The following is an 18,459-nucleotide window of genomic DNA, read 5'->3' on the forward strand; positions in this document are numbered from 1 at the left end:
TGTTCCTAATCTTATTAAATGCTTCTAAATTGGAAAAGTACTAAATAAAAACTCTTAACATATTTAAATTCTTGTTCCCAAAAAACTGGGGTTTCCATAATTTCACATTTTCTTAGAAGAAAGTAAAGCTGATAGCCCTTTAAATCCTTTTTGTAAGGAGTAAGATTAAAAAACATAGGAAGCGCTGCTAATTGCCTTATATAACCAATAATCCTTTTACCCAAGGAGTTTAATGCTAATTGCTCCCCTTGATGTAACACCAGGATATAAACATTTATAGATATGAAGTATCAGCTTTAGAAGAGGAAAACACTGTCTTTATAATTTTTAAAGCTCTAAAACTTGGATATAATTATAAAAGAAGTAAGATTGTCACTGAATGAACTTTTTTAAAAAAATATATTTTATTGATTATTTTACAGAGAGGAAGGGAGAGAGAGAGAGAGAGAGAGAGAGTTAGAAACATCAGTGAGAGAGAAACATCGATCAGCTGCCTCCTGCACATCTCCTACTGGGGATGTGCCCGCAACCCAGGTACATGCCCTTGACTGGAATCGAACCTGGGACCTGTCAGTCTGCAGGCCGACGCTCTATCCACTGAGTCAAACTGGTTTCGGCTGAATGAACTTTTGAAAGGATGAAAATCCATTCATTCAACAAATATTTGAGTACCTACTATTTTCTCAACAGCTTGGTAGATACTAGTAGAGAAAATAGGATGAGGAAAGATAAGGGAACCAGATGGATCTGAATGAATAGGTAGAAACAATAGAGAAATAAGAAAATATTTAGGATTATCCTTGATGAGTTCTAAAAGACAAGCCAGAATGCAAATGTTAATTTTCCATTTTATTTACAGGCATGCATGTAGGGAGTACCGGATTCACAAAGAACTGGATCATCCCAGAATAGTTAAGCTGTACGATTACTTTTCACTGGACACGGACTCGTAAGTGCTGCACCATTTCAGCTTAGTAATTAATACTGTTTTCTTGTAGTGTGTTGACTGCTCGTGGAATAGAGTTTAAATCTGGACCTAAGAAAAACACTTTGAGGGAACCAAATATATTTATTTATGGGAAAATAGTTGTATGGGAATTAAGACATTTCTTGGCCACAGGATGTGTGCAGTTGGTGCTATAAATGTTTGACATTCAGCTTGGTGGGGAGAAAGATGGGGATAATTTATAATATTTGCCAATTTCTGTGTTATAAATACTCTCAACATATCCAGTTTCAAGTTAGCAATTAGACATACACAGTTTATTGGAATATAACTTATTTACCATGTAGTTCACTCTTTTAAAGCAGCAGTTTTCAACCTTTTTCTCATTTCACACATAAACTACTAAAATTCTGTGGTACACCAAAATATATTTTTGCCGATCTGACATTTAAAAATAGGTATAATTTTGATTCATACCCAACAGCTATTGTGTTGGCTGTTGTCATCTTTTTATTTGACAATCTAAGGGAAAAGAGGTCAGTGCCCCAGACTAAATAGTCAGGTATTGCATGTTTTTAAAATTCTTATAGCACACCGGTTGAATATTGCTATTTTAAAGTGTATAATCAATTCAGTGGTTTTTAGTATATTCACAGAATGCACCACCATCTTCATAGTCAATTTTAATCACCTCAAAAAGAAACCTTGTACCTTTGTTATCATCTCCCTATTTCTCCACCTCCTACCCCCAGCCCTAAGCAACCACTAATCCACTTTCTGACTCTATAGAGTTCCTATTCTGGACTTTCATGTGAATGAATCGTTTAGGTGTGGGCTTTTGTGACTGGCTTTTTACTTAGTATGACTTTTTTTTCAAGGTTTATCCTTTTTGTGTCATGTATCAGAACTTCCTTTTTATGACCAGATATATTCTGTTTGGCCATAACTGCCTTTTGTTTATCCATGTATTTTACCTGTGGCTTAATACCCAGCTCACAAAATTCCTGGAAATTTAACTATCAGCTCTCAGAATCTGACACAGATTGGTGCTAGCATCCCACTTACATCCACCAGTGAGTGTGGACTGTTCAATCACGTCTCCACCCCACCCTGGAGACTGATGAACACTGACAGACCTTTTAAAAGTGTTAAAATATAGGTTCATAGCTTTGTAAGATGTTATAAAGAATTGGGAGGGATCTCAGTTCAGCCTTCTCATTTTATATGTGGAGATTTGAGAATCAGAAGTTGTCTAAGATCTTTAATAATTTTGAATATTGTTATTTCATTACCAGGTATAGATAAGCTCTAGTACAGTGATGGCGAACCTATGACACGCGTGTCAAAGGTGACACGTGAACTCATTTTTTTGGTTGATTTTTCTTTGTTAGATGGCATTTAATATATAAAATAAATGTCAAAAATATAAGTCTTTGTTTTACTATGGTTGCAAATATAAAAAAATTTCTATATGTGACATGGCACCAGAGTTAAGTTAGGGTTTTTCAAAATGCTGACACGCCGAGCTCAAAAGGTTCGCCATCACTGCTCTAGTACTACCTCTGGGTTTATCCAGCAGTTGAGAAATGTTTCAGCATTTGGAAACATTTTCTTTGTAGAAGTTTGAACTGAGTCAGGAGGACATATTCTGGGTATGGTTTGCAGGTATTCCTCTTAGACCCCCAGAGTAATTTTAGGAGTTTTGGCCTATTCAGACAGCAACTATCTCAGAAATTGCTATACAGAGAACCAACGCACATTTAGAAGTGACCTCAAAAAGAGACCACAATTTCATTTGGGAACATAAGCTATCATCTCTGGGATTTCCCGTTTCCAGTAGGTGGCCCTTGTGGCATAACCAGGTGTGTTTAGCATGGATTGGGATTGAGAAAAATATCTAGGTAGAGAGCAGGTCTCCACAGGGTGGCTTTACTGTTTTGTTTTGAGTAAATCCCTTGAACACTAGATAGGACCCTCACTCCTACTCCCCAAAACATAAGTACAAAAATAATAAGTACAAAGATAATAAATATGCGACTTTGATTATCTGCTGTTTTGAATTGCATACATACTTTAAACTTATCTGAGAAATTGAGTTGAATCTGTGCTATTCTTGAGTTGTTTACTTTGTTCTTCCTATTGTGTGTATGATGAATTTTCATCAACAGTAAGTCAGACCAGCATTTTAGAAGAACTGAACCTAGACACAAAAATATTTTAAAGATTTAAATATATACTATATATGTTATGTAATCTATTTTAGGTTATAATACATTTCCTTTTTTTAAAATAAAATGTCTAATACAAAAAATAAAAAGAAAGACCTCTATGAGTTGTTTGAGTGTTAAAAATGAGATTTTATTTTTACCTTGCATTTGGATCAAAGAATAAATCAACTAAGCATGAGAATCCATATCTCAGATTTCTGGTTTCAGTTCAGAGAATCTACAAATTTCAAACATTCTCAAATAGGGTGCTAGCATGCCCTAGTATGTTTCACAAGGAGCATAAAGCTGTTGTTCAGTTTGGGATCCCACAGGGCTATGTATATCCACATTACATTGCATTGCATTGCATTTTGGAGGCTTCAAATTGCCCGGCAGCCCGTAGATTTAGTCCTGAGTTTGTTTGTTCTCTTGTCTGCTCATTCTTCCCCTGTTCTGCACCTTAGGTGCGTTGGCCCTTGCAGGCTGTGTTTGTGTGTCAGTTGTTGTTCAGCTGGGTTCAGCCAACAGGGAGACAGAGATGGTGGGGGATAGAGGACACCCCTCTCTCATTGTGGTTCCACTTTCCCTTGGTGACCCTGGGTTCTGGTTGCACCATCTCCCTCTGGCCCTCTGGCCTTAGGGTGCTAATGGCTTCCTGCTCTAGATGATCTCTGGGGGACCTCACTGGCCAGTTGTCTTCTCAGGTCTTTCATCATCTATGTGTTCAGTTCCCTGAATTAAAGCCTCTCTGTTTTAAATACTCAAGTGATTTTTATTTCCTGACTAGACCCTGGGTCATACAACCATATTGTCAATTGTTTAAAAGGTGTTCTTCTCAGGACTACTCAAACAGTTCAGGATGCCTTACTTAAGTTTATAATTGCCTTCAAAGATAAACACATGCAATTTTAAATTTGGGTCTGTTTAATGTATTGATATAAGTGAAGGAAGAAAACTCATACTATGTAATAACACATTTGTTAGAACCACAGATACTGTACTTTACAAAGCTCTTTTATACCTTTTGTTTAGCAAAGAGAAATGGTAGTACCGCATTGTGTCAAACTATCAGGAGGCATGGTTTGCAGTCAATCCTTGGGACCCGGGCAAACCTGAGATTTTTCCTCACTGTCCGGGTCTGAAAATATTTGTAGTGAAAACTGTGTATTTGATCACATATGCTTGTTTAGAAATGGGGTGTAGCTTGTATATGTAAAGGAGACCCTTTCAAAAAGCTACCTACCTTAAATACATTGCAGTTGAGGTGTCCCCATGTGAGCTTTATTTAGCTCAACAGATTCCAATGTGGGGGGTTGGAGGCTCCTCACCAAGAGAGTAAGCGGTTTCTTCCTCTGCCTACTCAAGTAGCTAATACTGAATAAAGAATAGAAGAGTTTTTTGGGTTTTTTTAAGGAACAAAGAAGGAAGGAGAAGCTAATTACCTGAAGTTTTCACTGGGACTGGTTTAGTTAGTCTTAATCTGCTTGCTCTCATCTCGCGGTCAAATGTTGGTTTATTTGTCTTTAGGTTTTGTACAGTATTAGAATACTGTGAGGGAAATGATCTGGACTTCTACCTGAAACAGCACAAATTAATGTCGGAGAAAGAGGCCCGATCCATTATCATGCAGATTGTGAATGCTTTAAAGTACTTAAATGAAATAAAACCTCCCATCATACACTATGACCTCAAACCAGGTATGTCTAACTTTTAGGAGACAGTATTGGTGGCTTTTCTTTGGTCTTATAAATGACTTAATTTTATAAAGTGAGAGAATTTGGCAGGAGCCAAGAAGGCTAAAACCATCTGACTTTAGTTTGCTTGAGTAGGTGTGGGAATAGAAGAGCCCTGGCCACGAAGCACTGGGTTTAGGAGGGCGGGTCCTAATAAACGACCGGAGAAACAATGCCCTGTCTTTAGAGCCCAGGCAGTTCCTGATGTCAGCCCGATTAGGAAAGAACTGCCCCGCTGTGTTTTTTCCCATTACTCACACGGCATAGCAGTTCCTCCACTCCAGTTCTCTTTGAAACGTGCTCAAAAATTAACAACTTATTTTGCACATTAAATTCCGAGCAGAGTTTTCCATCTTTTTGTATGGTTACTATCTAACTTGGATAGTCATCAGCAAAAAGTAGAGGGTAGCTGGACTTCTTGCCTCTACTCTTTGTTGACCTCTGCATGTGTTCTCTGTGGACAGCTCTAACCAGCTTAGCTTTGGTGTTAGGAAGGGGATTCCCATTTACCTCCTGGTGTGGCACAGTGGTAAAGCTTGCTTTCCTCTTCTGGTAGCTCCATATTAACTCTCATGATTCACTATGCTTTAATATTCTAATACAGTTCACATGACTAAAAAATCCATTACAATTAAGTGCTTTTTTAAAAGAATGGCCATTGTGTGATTGGGTTTTCCATCACTGAATCCAATACATTTTCCTGCCTTAGGAGCTGTAGATGGCACTATGGTACTATCTTTGAGTCCCTTGTATGTTTTCTTTGACAGCCCCTCCCTCCCCAAATGAATGTTCTGAACACCGCGGTTTAGAGATCTTGACTGATAGTTCAGATGAAACTTTTCCCACAATTTCTGACCAGCTGTACAAGTGATATTTTACTTTGGCGAGTTATAATTTATTCCCTCTGCTCACAGTGGTGGTTTTAGCATAGTACGCAGGTGATTCTTGGAAAATAGAAGTTTGCAGCCAGACACTGAGGACTCTTCCCCCGCATTCAGAGCCCAGATCTCATTTTATTCTGGGGATTGAGATGTTTGGTATTGCGTGCAGGAGTTTGAGTTCAGTTGTCTCCTTCTTGTCTGTTATTACCTTGGCTTTTTCTCTTAATTAGTAAGTCTCTTTTTATTCATGAAGATTTTTATCTTTTTAGGTAATATTCTTTTAGTAAATGGTACAGCATGTGGAGAGATAAAAATCACAGATTTTGGTCTTTCCAAGATCATGGATGATGATAGCTACAATTCAGTGGATGGCATGGAGCTCACGTCACAAGGTGCTGGTACTTATTGGTAGGTATCTGGGAGATCTGTCAGGTTGGCTGGTGGTGTGGCTGTGCTATACTGAAGTGTTTATAATTAATAGTTAATATCTACATGCTTTCTGCTTGGGCAATAATACTATAAATATAAACCAAAGCAGATTTTCCTCCCCAAAAGTTACTGTCTTTTCAGCAGTTTGACTCTTATATTTATATCTTAATATTTCTTTCCTTTCTTGAAAATCATTGAGAGAGAGATTCTGTGTGGCCAGGTGGATGAGTTGTGTGTTTCCCTCTGTAGGGTTGACCCTAGTGAGTAGGTAGAGAAAGAGGTTGCTCATTTGTGTATCAGGAATGGCCCTAAATTCTTTCCAGTACAAATGCAGGTCTCTCTCTTCATGGGTTAATGGACTGAAGGATTTGTTTCCAGAGTTGCCCGAGGATGATGGATTCTCAAGAACTAAGAAATTATAAAGATCAGTATGTAATCAGGATGTAAAAAGCAACCCTTAACATCTAAACAGGAAAAAGTTAGCAGTTTGCCAAGAAATTTATCCATCTCTCAGCCACGTTCTAAAAAGTTTTGAGCCACGTTTTTCCCCCTCTATTGTCACTCATCTCTCCCCATCCACCCTACCCAGCTGCCTGTTCTTTGACCACCCTACTTCTGCCTACTGTAACTTTTGACAGTCAGAACCATGCAAGATACCTACAGCTCAAGCATTTAACTTTATTTTTGTAAATGTGTGTTAACAGACTGCCTTTTCACATCTGTGTGATTCTGAACATGAAGGAAGCTTCTAGTAGCAGCACAAAGGGATGGGTAACACGTGCTGTTAAACCCCAGTGTCAGTTGGTAGATCACTTATGTTTGAGACTAAAGAACAGTTAGTGACTGTCTGGGAATGAAGGTGTTGATCTGAAGCAGAGAAGAGCGGGGAATATCTGTTACAGCATGCAGGATCGACTCCGTTTTCATCAGTCTGATCATATTTAAGTTATGTGCATTAAAGAACCAGTCAAATCCTGCTTTAAAAAAACTCACAAAATTTCTAATGTTTCTCATTGTTGTGGAGATAGTATCTACCGTGAAAATTAGTCACTAGCCGAAACCGGTTTGGCTCAGTGGATAGAGCGTCGGCTTGCGGACTGAAAGGTCCCAGGTTCGATTCCGGTCAAGGGCATGTACCTGGGTTGCGGGCACATCCCCAGTAGGAGATGTGCAGGAGGCAGCTGATCGATGTTTCTCTCTCATCGATGTTTCTAACTCTCTATCTCTCTCCCTTCCTCTCTGTAAAAAATCAATAAAATACATTTTAAAAAAAAATTAGTCACTAATTAAAACTTTTGAGATTCCAGGTTTAAAATAGAAGCTACAGTTACAGTGTTTATTCACTATGGTGGTTATTGTGGGTTAGTGTTCCTGTCACTAAATGATACAGAAATATCTGCTGTTGGAAATTTTGGAAACAGATCTATACCTCTGCTGTATAAATTCACTGGAACTTAAAATTTGAGCTCTTTGTTTGATAATGTGTTCTTTTAAAAGGTGGAGCCTTTTCACGTTTAGTTAGTTTTCTCATTGCTACTTATTGCTATATTTGCTAAGCTATAAAAAGTCAGTGGTTGGAATTTAAATAAAAATTATATGGTGCTTGGGATTTGCTTCAAGCCAATCTGAGAAGTGGAGAGGGATATATATGAATAAGGATTCACTGAGTGTTGGTAGATACTAAAGTTAGATGACAATTACTTGGGGGTTCATTTTACTATTCTTTCTACTTTTGGTTATATTTGAGGTATTTTCTGGGTTTAATAGTAAAAAGCAAGGTAGAGAGGAGCTACTGAGAAAATTAAATGTTAAGGGTTTCTATGAAAGTTTTAAAAGTCTCCATATTGATAGAAACATTGTCATAATCACCATCCTCAATAGATCATCCTCTATAATGTCCCAGAGAGCTACAAATAGACAGGAGGACATAATTCTAAGTGACTATATGGTATTTGGTTGTTCTAGAATTATTCTACATTGAATACTACTTTTAAGTAAGTGACCTGTAGACTAGGTCGTGAGGGTCATTTTTCTCTGAGGATTATATCATCATGGAATATGCAGCTATGTTTTATGTTGTTTTTTAATTTTTAGTGTAGTGTTATAAAACTGTCATTGACTCTTACTCCCAAAGTCCTTGATAGGAAATCAGAATGCTTATTATTTTCAGTATTTGGGGGAAGAACTAGTTTATTTCTTCATTTACAGATGGAGGAAACTGAGACCTAGAAAGTGATTTGCCAGACTTCTATTAAGTGGCAATGTCTTTTGTATTCTAAATATTTTGCTAAATTATTACTCTTCATATGGACAAGTTCAACAACTTCTGTTCTTCCCCACCACCTCCACAAAAAAGTTATAAATACATTAAAATGATCATTTAGAATAAAAATTCTATTTGTTATATATCTAATATCATATTTGTTTTATGTGTTAAAGAGTCAAGAACCATGAAAAAGGGACGATTTTAGCACTTGGAATAGCTGTTTTTATTTTTATTTTTAAAAATATATATCTTTATTGATTTCAGAGAGGAAGGGAAAGGGAGAGAGAGAAACATCAGTGATGAGAAAGAATCATTGATCAGCTGCCTCCTGCATGCCCCGCACTGGGGATCGAGCCCACAACCCAGGTATGTGCCCTTGGCCAGAATTGAACCCAGGGCCCTTCAGTCCACAGGCCTACGCTCTATCCACTGAACCAAACCAGCTAGGGCGAGCTGTTTTTAAAATAAATTATTTTTTCTATATTGTTTCTGTGCCATTCCCCCCCCTCCCCCGCCCCCCCATTTGTGAGTTCCATATCTGTATTTTCATTTCTCAATGTGTGTTTTGGCTAAAAATTTTTATTGTGAAATAGTAATCTAGGCCAGTGGTCTTAATCATCCAAAAATGTCTGTGAAAAATAATAAATGAGAAACAACATGAAACTAAACTTTTTAAAAAAGAAGAAAGCCCATCATCTGAACATTTTCTGCCTCTCAACTCTTGTGGTCCCCTTCAAGCTAAAATTTAGATTTTTATACCAAAGCATAGCAAGCTTTAAAATAGTTTTTCACAGATTGATTTTGCCAGCATGAAATCTGCAGAAATCAATCTGTTATCTATAGAATTCCACCTTCCAGCTATGCCATGGCTAAGACTCCAGGCAATGAGTAGAAGCATATTTGTTTGCTTTCCTAAATGCCAAGAGTTACTTACCTTCCGTACCATACAGTATGGTGTGGTTGGCTGTCCAGCTAGTCTTTTTAGAGGCCAGGGGTGGATGGGGAGGGAAGGAATTCAGATGAGGATTGAGTTGTTCTAACAACTAGTTTGTTTAGCTTTTTTTGCACTGTTAGTCTTCTAGTAATTCCCTGATCACCTATAAAGTGGGAAATATTTTGCTAAATTATTAGCAAATAATTATTATTTACTAATAATACTATTTTATTAGTAGTAAAATATCTTTTGATAATAGGGACTTCGGTGCCACTATTGATTATATATTGTAGTTATTTCCAGTCCAGATTACCCAAAGAAGCTACATTAAGAAGAGAGCCATTGTCAGAGATTTCTTCTGGGTCCTGAAATCATTGGGACTTTTAAAATAGTTATTTTACCAACATCTTCAGCCAACATGAAAGGAAACCGACACCACCTCTGGTTATTGATGCAGCTATTATAAAAGGGAGTGCACATCATTTATGCCCCACCCCTTAAACCTTTGTTGAATGATTACTTATATTAGGGACAACCCTGGGAAAGGAGGCTGGAGTGGGTGAAATAGGAACCAGAGAGAATATTTACCTCTCTCAGTGAGTAGAGAAATGTATTTTAAGTTTTCATAGGACATTACTGCCTTTTTATTTTAGAGTGTCTTTTCATCAACTTTCTCCAGCTAGGTCTAAGTTGCTTTTTCAGCTGTTAAAATTCAGATATTTTCATTTCCAACAAGGTATTTACCTTTGTCTGTACATGTCTTAGATTTATACAGTCACTGTTCTGAGAATTCTTATTTCCCTCTTTTCCCAGGTATTTACCACCAGAGTGTTTTGTGGTTGGGAAAGAACCACCAAAGATCTCAAATAAAGTTGATGTCTGGTCAGTGGGTGTGATCTTCTACCAGTGTCTTTATGGAAGGAAGGTAAGGAAGACGGTCAGATGTTTTGGCTTGACTTCTGTCTTGGGTGGTACATGTACAGAATGGTATGGTGTGGATTATTCTCTTGTGGTTAATCATTGGATTATACAAAACGGAATCTTGAAAGTTGTGGTTGAACAAAATACAGAATAATAATAGCTTTATGTATAAGCAGAAATTTTCAACCCTAGAACACTTAATGAATCCTGCTGGGACTCATGTGGAAACATGTATTCTTTGCTGTTCTCAGTTAGATCCAGGATATGTTTTGGTTCTAATAATATGCTATAGGGAATTATGTGAAATAGTTTATTAAAGTATACAATCTTCCCAGGAGCCATTCTTAAGAGTCCCCAAACTTGAAACTTGAAATATTGGCAGGGCCCTTTATTCCCAACCACCCCATTAGTTAAAGCTATTATTAATAAAAGCATGCTTTATATTTCTATACTGGGAAGTGGTGTCAGAAAGTATTCAGTGTCTGTTACCTCTGATCAAAGTGACATATCATTAGAACAAGTAATAACCTAGGTAGTAAAGTATAACCTAATTAATTTTCACACTTGTTTTTTCCTTGTGAGCACACTATCTTATAAATGTATGTATTAGGATCCAGCTGTGTATTTCTACTCCTATTTCTGCTTTCAGTGTGTCCACATGTTTCAGTGCTCTCCTCAGGCTGTGGGTATAAGCCTTTGGGAGTTCTGCAACTCTCCTGGACTCTTAGTATTTTCATTACAATCCCCAGACCGAGCTCCTTTTAACTTCCTTTTTAACTTCCTGTTTTCTTTCTTTACTCCACTTCTGTAGTTGGGAAGCTACTCAGTACTAGGAGGGGTTAATTATTACAGTACTTATATTCTGATAATGTGGAAGTGTTGAACTTTTAATTCAGCTTTCAGCTTCCTCTTTAACTTCTTGATTTCTTTGTTTATTTATCCCACTTCTCTAATCAGGAAGCTATTCAGAACTAGGAGGGGTTAATTATCACTTATACTCTGGTAATGTGGAGGTGCTGAGCTCTTAATTTAGATTTCAGCTTCCTCTTTAGCTTCTTGTTTTCTTTGTTTATTTATCCCACTTCTCTAACCCAAACTAGGAGGGGTTATTTATCATTTTTACTCTGGTAATGTGGAAGTGCTGCCGGGAGTAGTGGCAGAGGTTATTCAGGAAGAGTTGTTTTGTGATCTATAAGTAGAAACACTGTAGAAGTGACACTAGGACTTAACCTAATTTTTCAGAGTTTACTAGAAAATGGCAGTTTGAGGCACAGATAAAGCCGCTAAGTAGCCCCAATTCTGTTGTTGTTTTTAAATATATATTTTTATTGATTTCAAAGAGGAAGGGAGAGAGATAGAAACATCAGTGATGAGAGAAAACCACCCATCGGCTGCCTCCTGCATGCCCCCCAACTAGGGACCAAGCCCGTAACCCAGGCATGTGCCCTTGACTGGAATCGAACCCTGGATCCTTCAGTCCACAGGCCGATGCTCTATCCACTGAGCCAAACTGTCTAGGGCCTGTTTAGTTTTTTTTTCCCCTCCCCCAAGTCTGGCCTTACCCCTTCTACTCTTTCACTTTTCTATCTCCTTTTATCTGTGTCTTGGGCCTGCTAGTGTCACATGTATTGCTTAAGCCCGCAGGTATCACTGAGGGCAAAAGAGGTTGCTGGTTCCCTCTCTGTATCTTCTTTTTCTTTGCTGTAAGCAAAGCTTAGCAGAGGATGTCACAGCAGATCTGCCCCTGGTTTCAACTCTGCCTTAACCTAGATGTTGGACTGTGAGCAAGTCATTTAAGCTCTCAGCCTTCTGCACCCTTTATCTATAAAAATGAGAGAGTTCATGCCCTAGCTGGTTTGGCTCAGTGGACAGAGCATCGGCCTGCGGACTGAGGGGTCCTGGGTTCGATTCCAGCCAAGGGCACACGCCTGGGTTGCGGGCTCGATCCCCAGTGGGGGGCGTGCAGGAGGCAGCCGATCGATGATTCTCTCTCCCCCTCTCCTTTCCTCTCTGAAATCAATAAAATATATTTTTTAAAAAATGAGAGAGTTCAAGGAGATTATCTCCAAAGTTCCCTATAGCAATTCTTTTTTTTTTTATTATTAATATATTTTATTGATTTTTTTCAGAGAGGAAGGGAGAGAGATAGTTAGAAACATCGATCAGCTGCCTCCTCCACATCTCCTACTGGGGATGTGTCTGCAACCCAGGTACATGCCCTTGACCGGAATCGAACCTGGGACCTTTCAGTCCGCAGGCTGACGCTCTAAACGGTTTCGGTCCCTATAGCAATTCTTAAGGTGTCTTCTCTGCTCCTCCCAGGAATTTTGAATTGTTCTCTTTTGTTTTAACCAGAGGCCCACCTTTTTTATTTTTATTTTTATATGACAGCCTTTTGGCCATAACCAGTCCCAGCAAGACATTCTGCAAGAAAATACTATTCTTAAAGCTACTGAAGTACAGTTTCCGCCAAAGCCAGTAGTAACACCTGAAGCAAAGGTAAGTTCTGACCAAATTGGCCAGCAGAAATTACTGCTTTGCTTTTTGTATTATTTCTCTGGGCAATAGTGGATGGGTTTTTAGTACAAGATTTAAGTAATTAAAACACCCTCTTCCTTCTAAATGTGTATTTCTCCAACCCCTACCCTTCTCTCCTCCCTCAATAAGTATTTATTGAGTGCCTATTAAACAGTAGACAGTGCTACAGCCTAGCCGGCGTGGCTCAGTGGTTGAGCATCGACCCATGAACCAGGAGGTTGCCAGTTAGATTCCGGGTCAGGGCACATGCCTGGGTTGCAGGCTCTATCCCCATGCAGGAGGCAGCCGATCCATGATTATCTCTCATCGATGTTTCTGTCTCTCCTCTGTTCCTCTCTGAAATCAATAAAAATATATTTCAAAAAGAAAATGAACTACACAGATAAGGTCCCTGCCCTTAAGGAGTCTGCATCCAACTAGTTGAGACAAACAATAACTAAAAATGATACAGTTCAGATGGTGATAAATGTTATGAAGAAAATAAATCAGAGTAAGGGGGTGAAGTGGGAAGCCGTTTTTGATGGCATGATCAGGGAAGGCCTCCGTGATGATGTGAGGTTTGAGCAGTCTTGAGTGATGTGAAGGTAGGGGGCCATGTACAGATTTGGGAGAAGAATATTCTGAGCAGAGAAAAGTGAGTAAAGCTTAGATGTGAGTGTGAGCTTAGCAGGTCCACAGTGAGGGCAGAGCAGAGGGGAGAGTGGTAGGAGAGACAGCAGGGCAGATTGTGAACTGATGGGAAGCAGTTGAAGGTTTTAATCAGGGCAACTATGTGATTGGATTGCTGTTTCAAAAGCCTTTACTGGCAGCTGTATAGAGAGAAAATTCAAGATGTAAAAGTATTTGACTAGTGTCCAACCCAAGAAAACCTATTTAATTCCAGTTCCAGATAGTTCACTAAGGAAGGATTTTTTTGTTTGTTTTTTCTTTTAATCCTCTACCTGATGATATGCAAGAGAGGGGGAAGGAGAGAGAGAGAGAGAGAGAGAGAGAGAGAGAGAGAGAGAGAGAGAGAGAGAGAGAAGGGAAAGATATGATGTGAGAAAGAACATTAATTGGTTGCCTTCTATATGTGCCCTGACTGACCGGGGATCAAACCCACAAGCTAGGTATGTGCCCCCATGAGAATGGAACCCACAGCCTTTTGGTATAAGGGATGATGCTCTAACCAACTGAGCCACACCGGCCACGGCAAGAAAGGCTTATTTTTTAATTGATTTTAGAGAGAGGAAAGGAGAGAGGGGGAGAGACAGAGAGAGAAAGAAAAACATCAATGTGAGAGAAACATTGATTGCCCCCTGCGTACCCCTTCTGGGTGCATATTCCCTGACTAGGAATAGAACCAGCAACTTTTTGGTACACGGGGCACTCAACCAATTGAGCCACACCGGCCAGGGCAGAAGATTTATTTTTAAAGACCAAGGATCATTATGTTCACTTCTGTGAATTTGTTTTTATCTTCCAAATGCTTTAATCAAGTAATTACCTCTAGATGTCCTTTATTTTGAAAACAGGATTGGTATTATACTTTTGTGTTTTATTAATTAAACATGGGGGGGGGGTAGAAAAGCATTTATTCATTTCATGTTTTAGATTTTTAGAAATAGACTTTATTTTTTAGAACAATTTTAGATTCACAACAAATTTGAGTGGAAAATAGAGTTTCCATATATTCCCTGTCCGCTCCCCTCCACCACCGCGCCCCTCCTCCCCCCCCCCCCCCCCCCCCGCCCAACACAGACACACACACACACACACACACACACACACACACACAGCCTTTCCCACTGTCAACAGCCTACACCAGCACGGTACATTTGTTAAAATCAGAGAACCTCTGTGGAGATGCCATTATCACCCTCAAGTAAAGTAGACTTTGGTTGATGGTATTTTAGATTTTTAAAATTGATTCACTTATTTAAAATAATTATAAGACTTTGATTAAAAAGAACTGTCTGGTGAAAAAGATAGATCATCTGCTTCTTGAAGAACAGACTACATAGCCTTTCATACTTAATGCCAAGGAAACCTCTGTGTTAGTAGTAAATTAGGATTCTAATTAAACCCAACTCACAGGATGTCGTTATGCCTTTATGTCTCTTGGGGAGACAAGTCCTATCTGGGTTTTCCTTTACTACTTAGGTATGTGTCCACTCGTTTGCTTAACGATCTTTCAGGGAAGAATGAGATACACAGGGGAGGCATTTACGAATCTGTGGCACATTGTGGTGTTAGTGTTGGTCTCCTCACTCTGCCTTTGGCGGTAGTCATTACAATTCCCACTTCCTCAGGAAGGTCACATGAGGCCATGGATTGTGGATGCAGGACCATGAATGTAGATTGTGCCCACGCAAACCAGCCAAGGCAAAGGGAGTTTTCTGTGTTGGTCTGTGTGCTTTGGGGGCAGAGGTATTTAGAGGTCATGCCCATTCCCCCTCAGGAATGGCTCAGCCGCCTCCGTCTGGGAAGGAGTCAGTGACCACAGAGAGGCCCTGCTGCCAGTGCGCCTCCTTCCCTGGTCTTCTCCAGGTCTGCACGGCAGGTCCAGGAAGGGCTCTGGCAGCTGCTTGGGAACCTCAGGCTTCCCTCTTGGGGCACCAGGTTACCTGCTTCAGGCTTGCTTCAAGAAACTTTCCTTTCAGGCATTTATTCGGCGATGCTTGGCCTACCGAAAGGAGGACCGCATCGATGTCCAGCAGCTGGCCTGTGACCCCTACTTGCTGCCTCACATCCGAAAGTCGGTCTCCACAAGTAGCCCTGCTGGAGCTGCTATTGCATCAACCTCCGGGGTGTCCAATAACAGTTCTTCGAATTGAGACCCACTCCTAGGCCACAGACTGTTCAACACACACAGTGGACAAATGGCATTCAGCAGCGGGTTTGGAACATAGCGAATCCGAATGGATCTCATGAAACCTGTACCAGGTGCTTTTATTTTCTTGCTTTTTTCCCATCCATAGAGCATGACAGCATCGATTCTCATTGAGGAGAAACCTTGGGCACCTCTGGCCAGGCCTCGTAGGAAAAGGCCCCGCCCGAGGTTCCGGCGTCAACGGCCACTGTGTGTGGCTGCTCTGAGTGAGGAAAAAAATTAAAAAGAAAAACTGGTTCCATGTACTGTGAACTTGAAAACATGCAGACTCAGGGGGGTCCCTGATGCAGTGCTTCAGATGAAGAATGTGGACTTGAAAATACAGACTGGGCTAGTCCAGTGTCTATATTTAAACTTGTTCTTTTCTTTTAATAAAGTTTAGGTAACATCTCCTGAAAAGCTTGTAGCACAAAGGCTCAGCTGGGGATGGTGTTTGACTTCGGAGGAAAAAAGTTGCTATTGCCCGTTAAAGGCACTAGAGTTAGTGTTTTATCCCTAAATAATTTCAATTTTTAAAAACATGCAGCTTCCCTCCCCCCTTTTTTATTTTTGAAGAATACGTTTGGTCACAAAGTGAAACCCGTATTAGCAAGTACGTGGCAATGTTCATTCCAATCAGATGCAGCTTTCTCCTCCGTCTGGTCTCCTGTGTGCAATTGCTTCCCTCATGTCAGTAGGGAAAAAATTGAGTGGGAGTACTGAGATGTGTGGGCTTTTGCCATTGGACAAAGAATGAGGTTAGAAGACTGCAGCTTGGGTCTCTCTAGGTTTTCAACTATTTCTTCACAATTTAAACACTTGACGGTTGTCCCTTTTAATTTATTTGAAGTGCTATTTTTTTAAATAAAGGTTCATCTGTCCATGCAGTCCTCTTGGATTCTCTGAATGTAGTAACTATCGCAACTGTTGAAAGGCAGGCAGAAAACAGGCTGGACAGCCAAATCCAATGCCCCAGGGATCAGGAGTCCTACCCACAGTCTCTGTGTGCTCGCTAAATGGTGCACATTACTTGTTAACCACAATATTAAAACTCGATCAGCACATAAGCTTTCCTCTGTTAGATCTTTTGGCAGGAAATAACCTCCAACCTCTAAATTTCGTGGGTGTGCGCTGGTGTGTGTGTCTGTGTGCATGTGCACACGTACTTTGTCTAACTCACTTTAATAGTTGCACTAAGTGGAGGTAAAACATAATCTCAAGGGAAATAGGTATTTCAAATATGAACTCTTTTTGGAACTAATATTTTTTTTTAATGTGGCTGTTTCTGAGATGTGATCAACTGAAGATGGAGCTAAAATGGGAGCTGCGAGGCCCTACCGTGCCCTTGAAACAGCAGAGCACTCGGCAGTGGAGAGGAGGCAGAGCCCGAACATGTGGTAGCCAGCTTGGAATGTTACTGACATATGTGGCAAAAGGGCTCAGCCAGAAATATTTAAAGATGCAGCATTCAGGCATGCGAGTTTCCTGGGCAGGGGGAGGGGAGTCAGGAAGGATAGAGAGCTCTCAATTAACTCAAGACTCTAATGTTTCTTTTGTATGTGATAAATGCCACTGGTGACATGTTTCTTAGGTCCTTTGTTTGTTCTATGAACCTGCCCCTCGCCACAGAATCAGCCGTCTTACGGGAAGCGGAGTTCCAAATTGGAGAGAGGCATGTGGGTCGGTATCATCCTATGGACTCTGAGTAGAAGGAATTCAGCCTCGAGCCCTTGGTGCTGCCAACTTTCTAAAGCTGTTTTATTGCAGTGTATATTTATACACACGTGCACATAAACACACAAATACCTGTGCACACATGATGAGTGTGCAAAATACCTTTTTTAACTATTACAATCAAGCTACAAAGCAGAGAGTACCCAGGGGATCTCAAAGGTTGAGCACAATGCCAAAAGGATGGTGTCTGCACATGAAAAGATGAAGTTGACACTAGATTTAAATTTACTCCGAATATTAAATTCTGTTCCTTTTTTCCTCCCTCTCACTCAATAGTCTTGTAAAAATTTTTAACTTTTTTAGCAGTTGAAGAAATGCTGCATCTTTCAGCTTTCCCTCTAACTTCCTGCCTCCTTTTTCCGCATGGGCTACACGAAGCTGCAGGGATTTACTTACCTTTCTTTTCTACCTGGTCCTGAGGAAGGGATGCCCTCTCTCCTTGCTTTCGTTGAGTCTAGGGCCTAGTTGAAGCTGCCTGGGCTCGGTTGGGTCTGGGCAAGGCCTCTTTCCACGGCATGGACCAGCCCCAGAAAACATGCAGAAGGTTGACCTTTACCAGACTTTCAAATAGCCAGGGAAATCACTAAGTGGGGTTCTTCCACGATATATTTTGTTAATATGGGTTTCACTTTTTCCAAGGATTATCCCTTATTGCCATGATGTTGATTTACTTTAAACTGATTTTTTAAATGTGTATTAATTTGTAATGAAATCCAGCCAGACTGTTTTGGCCTTTCCCAATCTGGGGGGTGGGGAGGATATTAAAATAAGTTTTAAGAAGTGAATTTCCCAGCCTCTTGATTTTACTGTAGTTCAAACAGCCCTAACCATCTAGGGTGTAGCTAAGGAGTCCTGGCAGCTGGCTGAGACCCAGTGGACATCACAGGCATGATGGGAATGTGTTGATTCGTGCAACACCTTTTGCACCTCGGATGTGCTAACAGCTATGCTTTTGGGTGGGAATATAGCAGTGAACAGACAGGGAAGGCACAGCCATCAGTTCACAATCCAGGGGTGAA

At 40.1% G+C, this 18,459-nt stretch overlaps 1 protein-coding gene across 2 annotated transcripts in view; it reads left to right on the top strand.

Annotated features, from left to right (window-relative positions):
• TLK2 (tousled like kinase 2) overlaps positions 1–18,223 on the top strand; it is an 85,205-nt gene extending 66,982 nt beyond the window's left edge. For both annotated transcript variants that reach the window (XM_081109247.1, XM_081109248.1), the window contains exons 17-22: positions 860–949; positions 4,681–4,850; positions 6,037–6,175; positions 10,210–10,321; positions 12,709–12,816; positions 15,498–18,223. In XM_081109247.1, the coding sequence (XP_080965373.1) occupies positions 860–949; positions 4,681–4,850; positions 6,037–6,175; positions 10,210–10,321; positions 12,709–12,816; positions 15,498–15,671 (793 nt within the window). In that variant the 3' untranslated portion in view covers positions 15,672–18,223. The remainder of the gene's footprint in view (positions 1–859; positions 950–4,680; positions 4,851–6,036; positions 6,176–10,209; positions 10,322–12,708; positions 12,817–15,497) is intronic.
• Positions 18,224–18,459: the final 236 nt, after the last annotated feature.

This window comes from Myotis nattereri, assembly GCF_964212035.1.
Source record: "Myotis nattereri genome assembly, chromosome: 16".
NCBI lineage: Eukaryota > Metazoa > Chordata > Mammalia > Chiroptera > Vespertilionidae > Myotis > Myotis nattereri.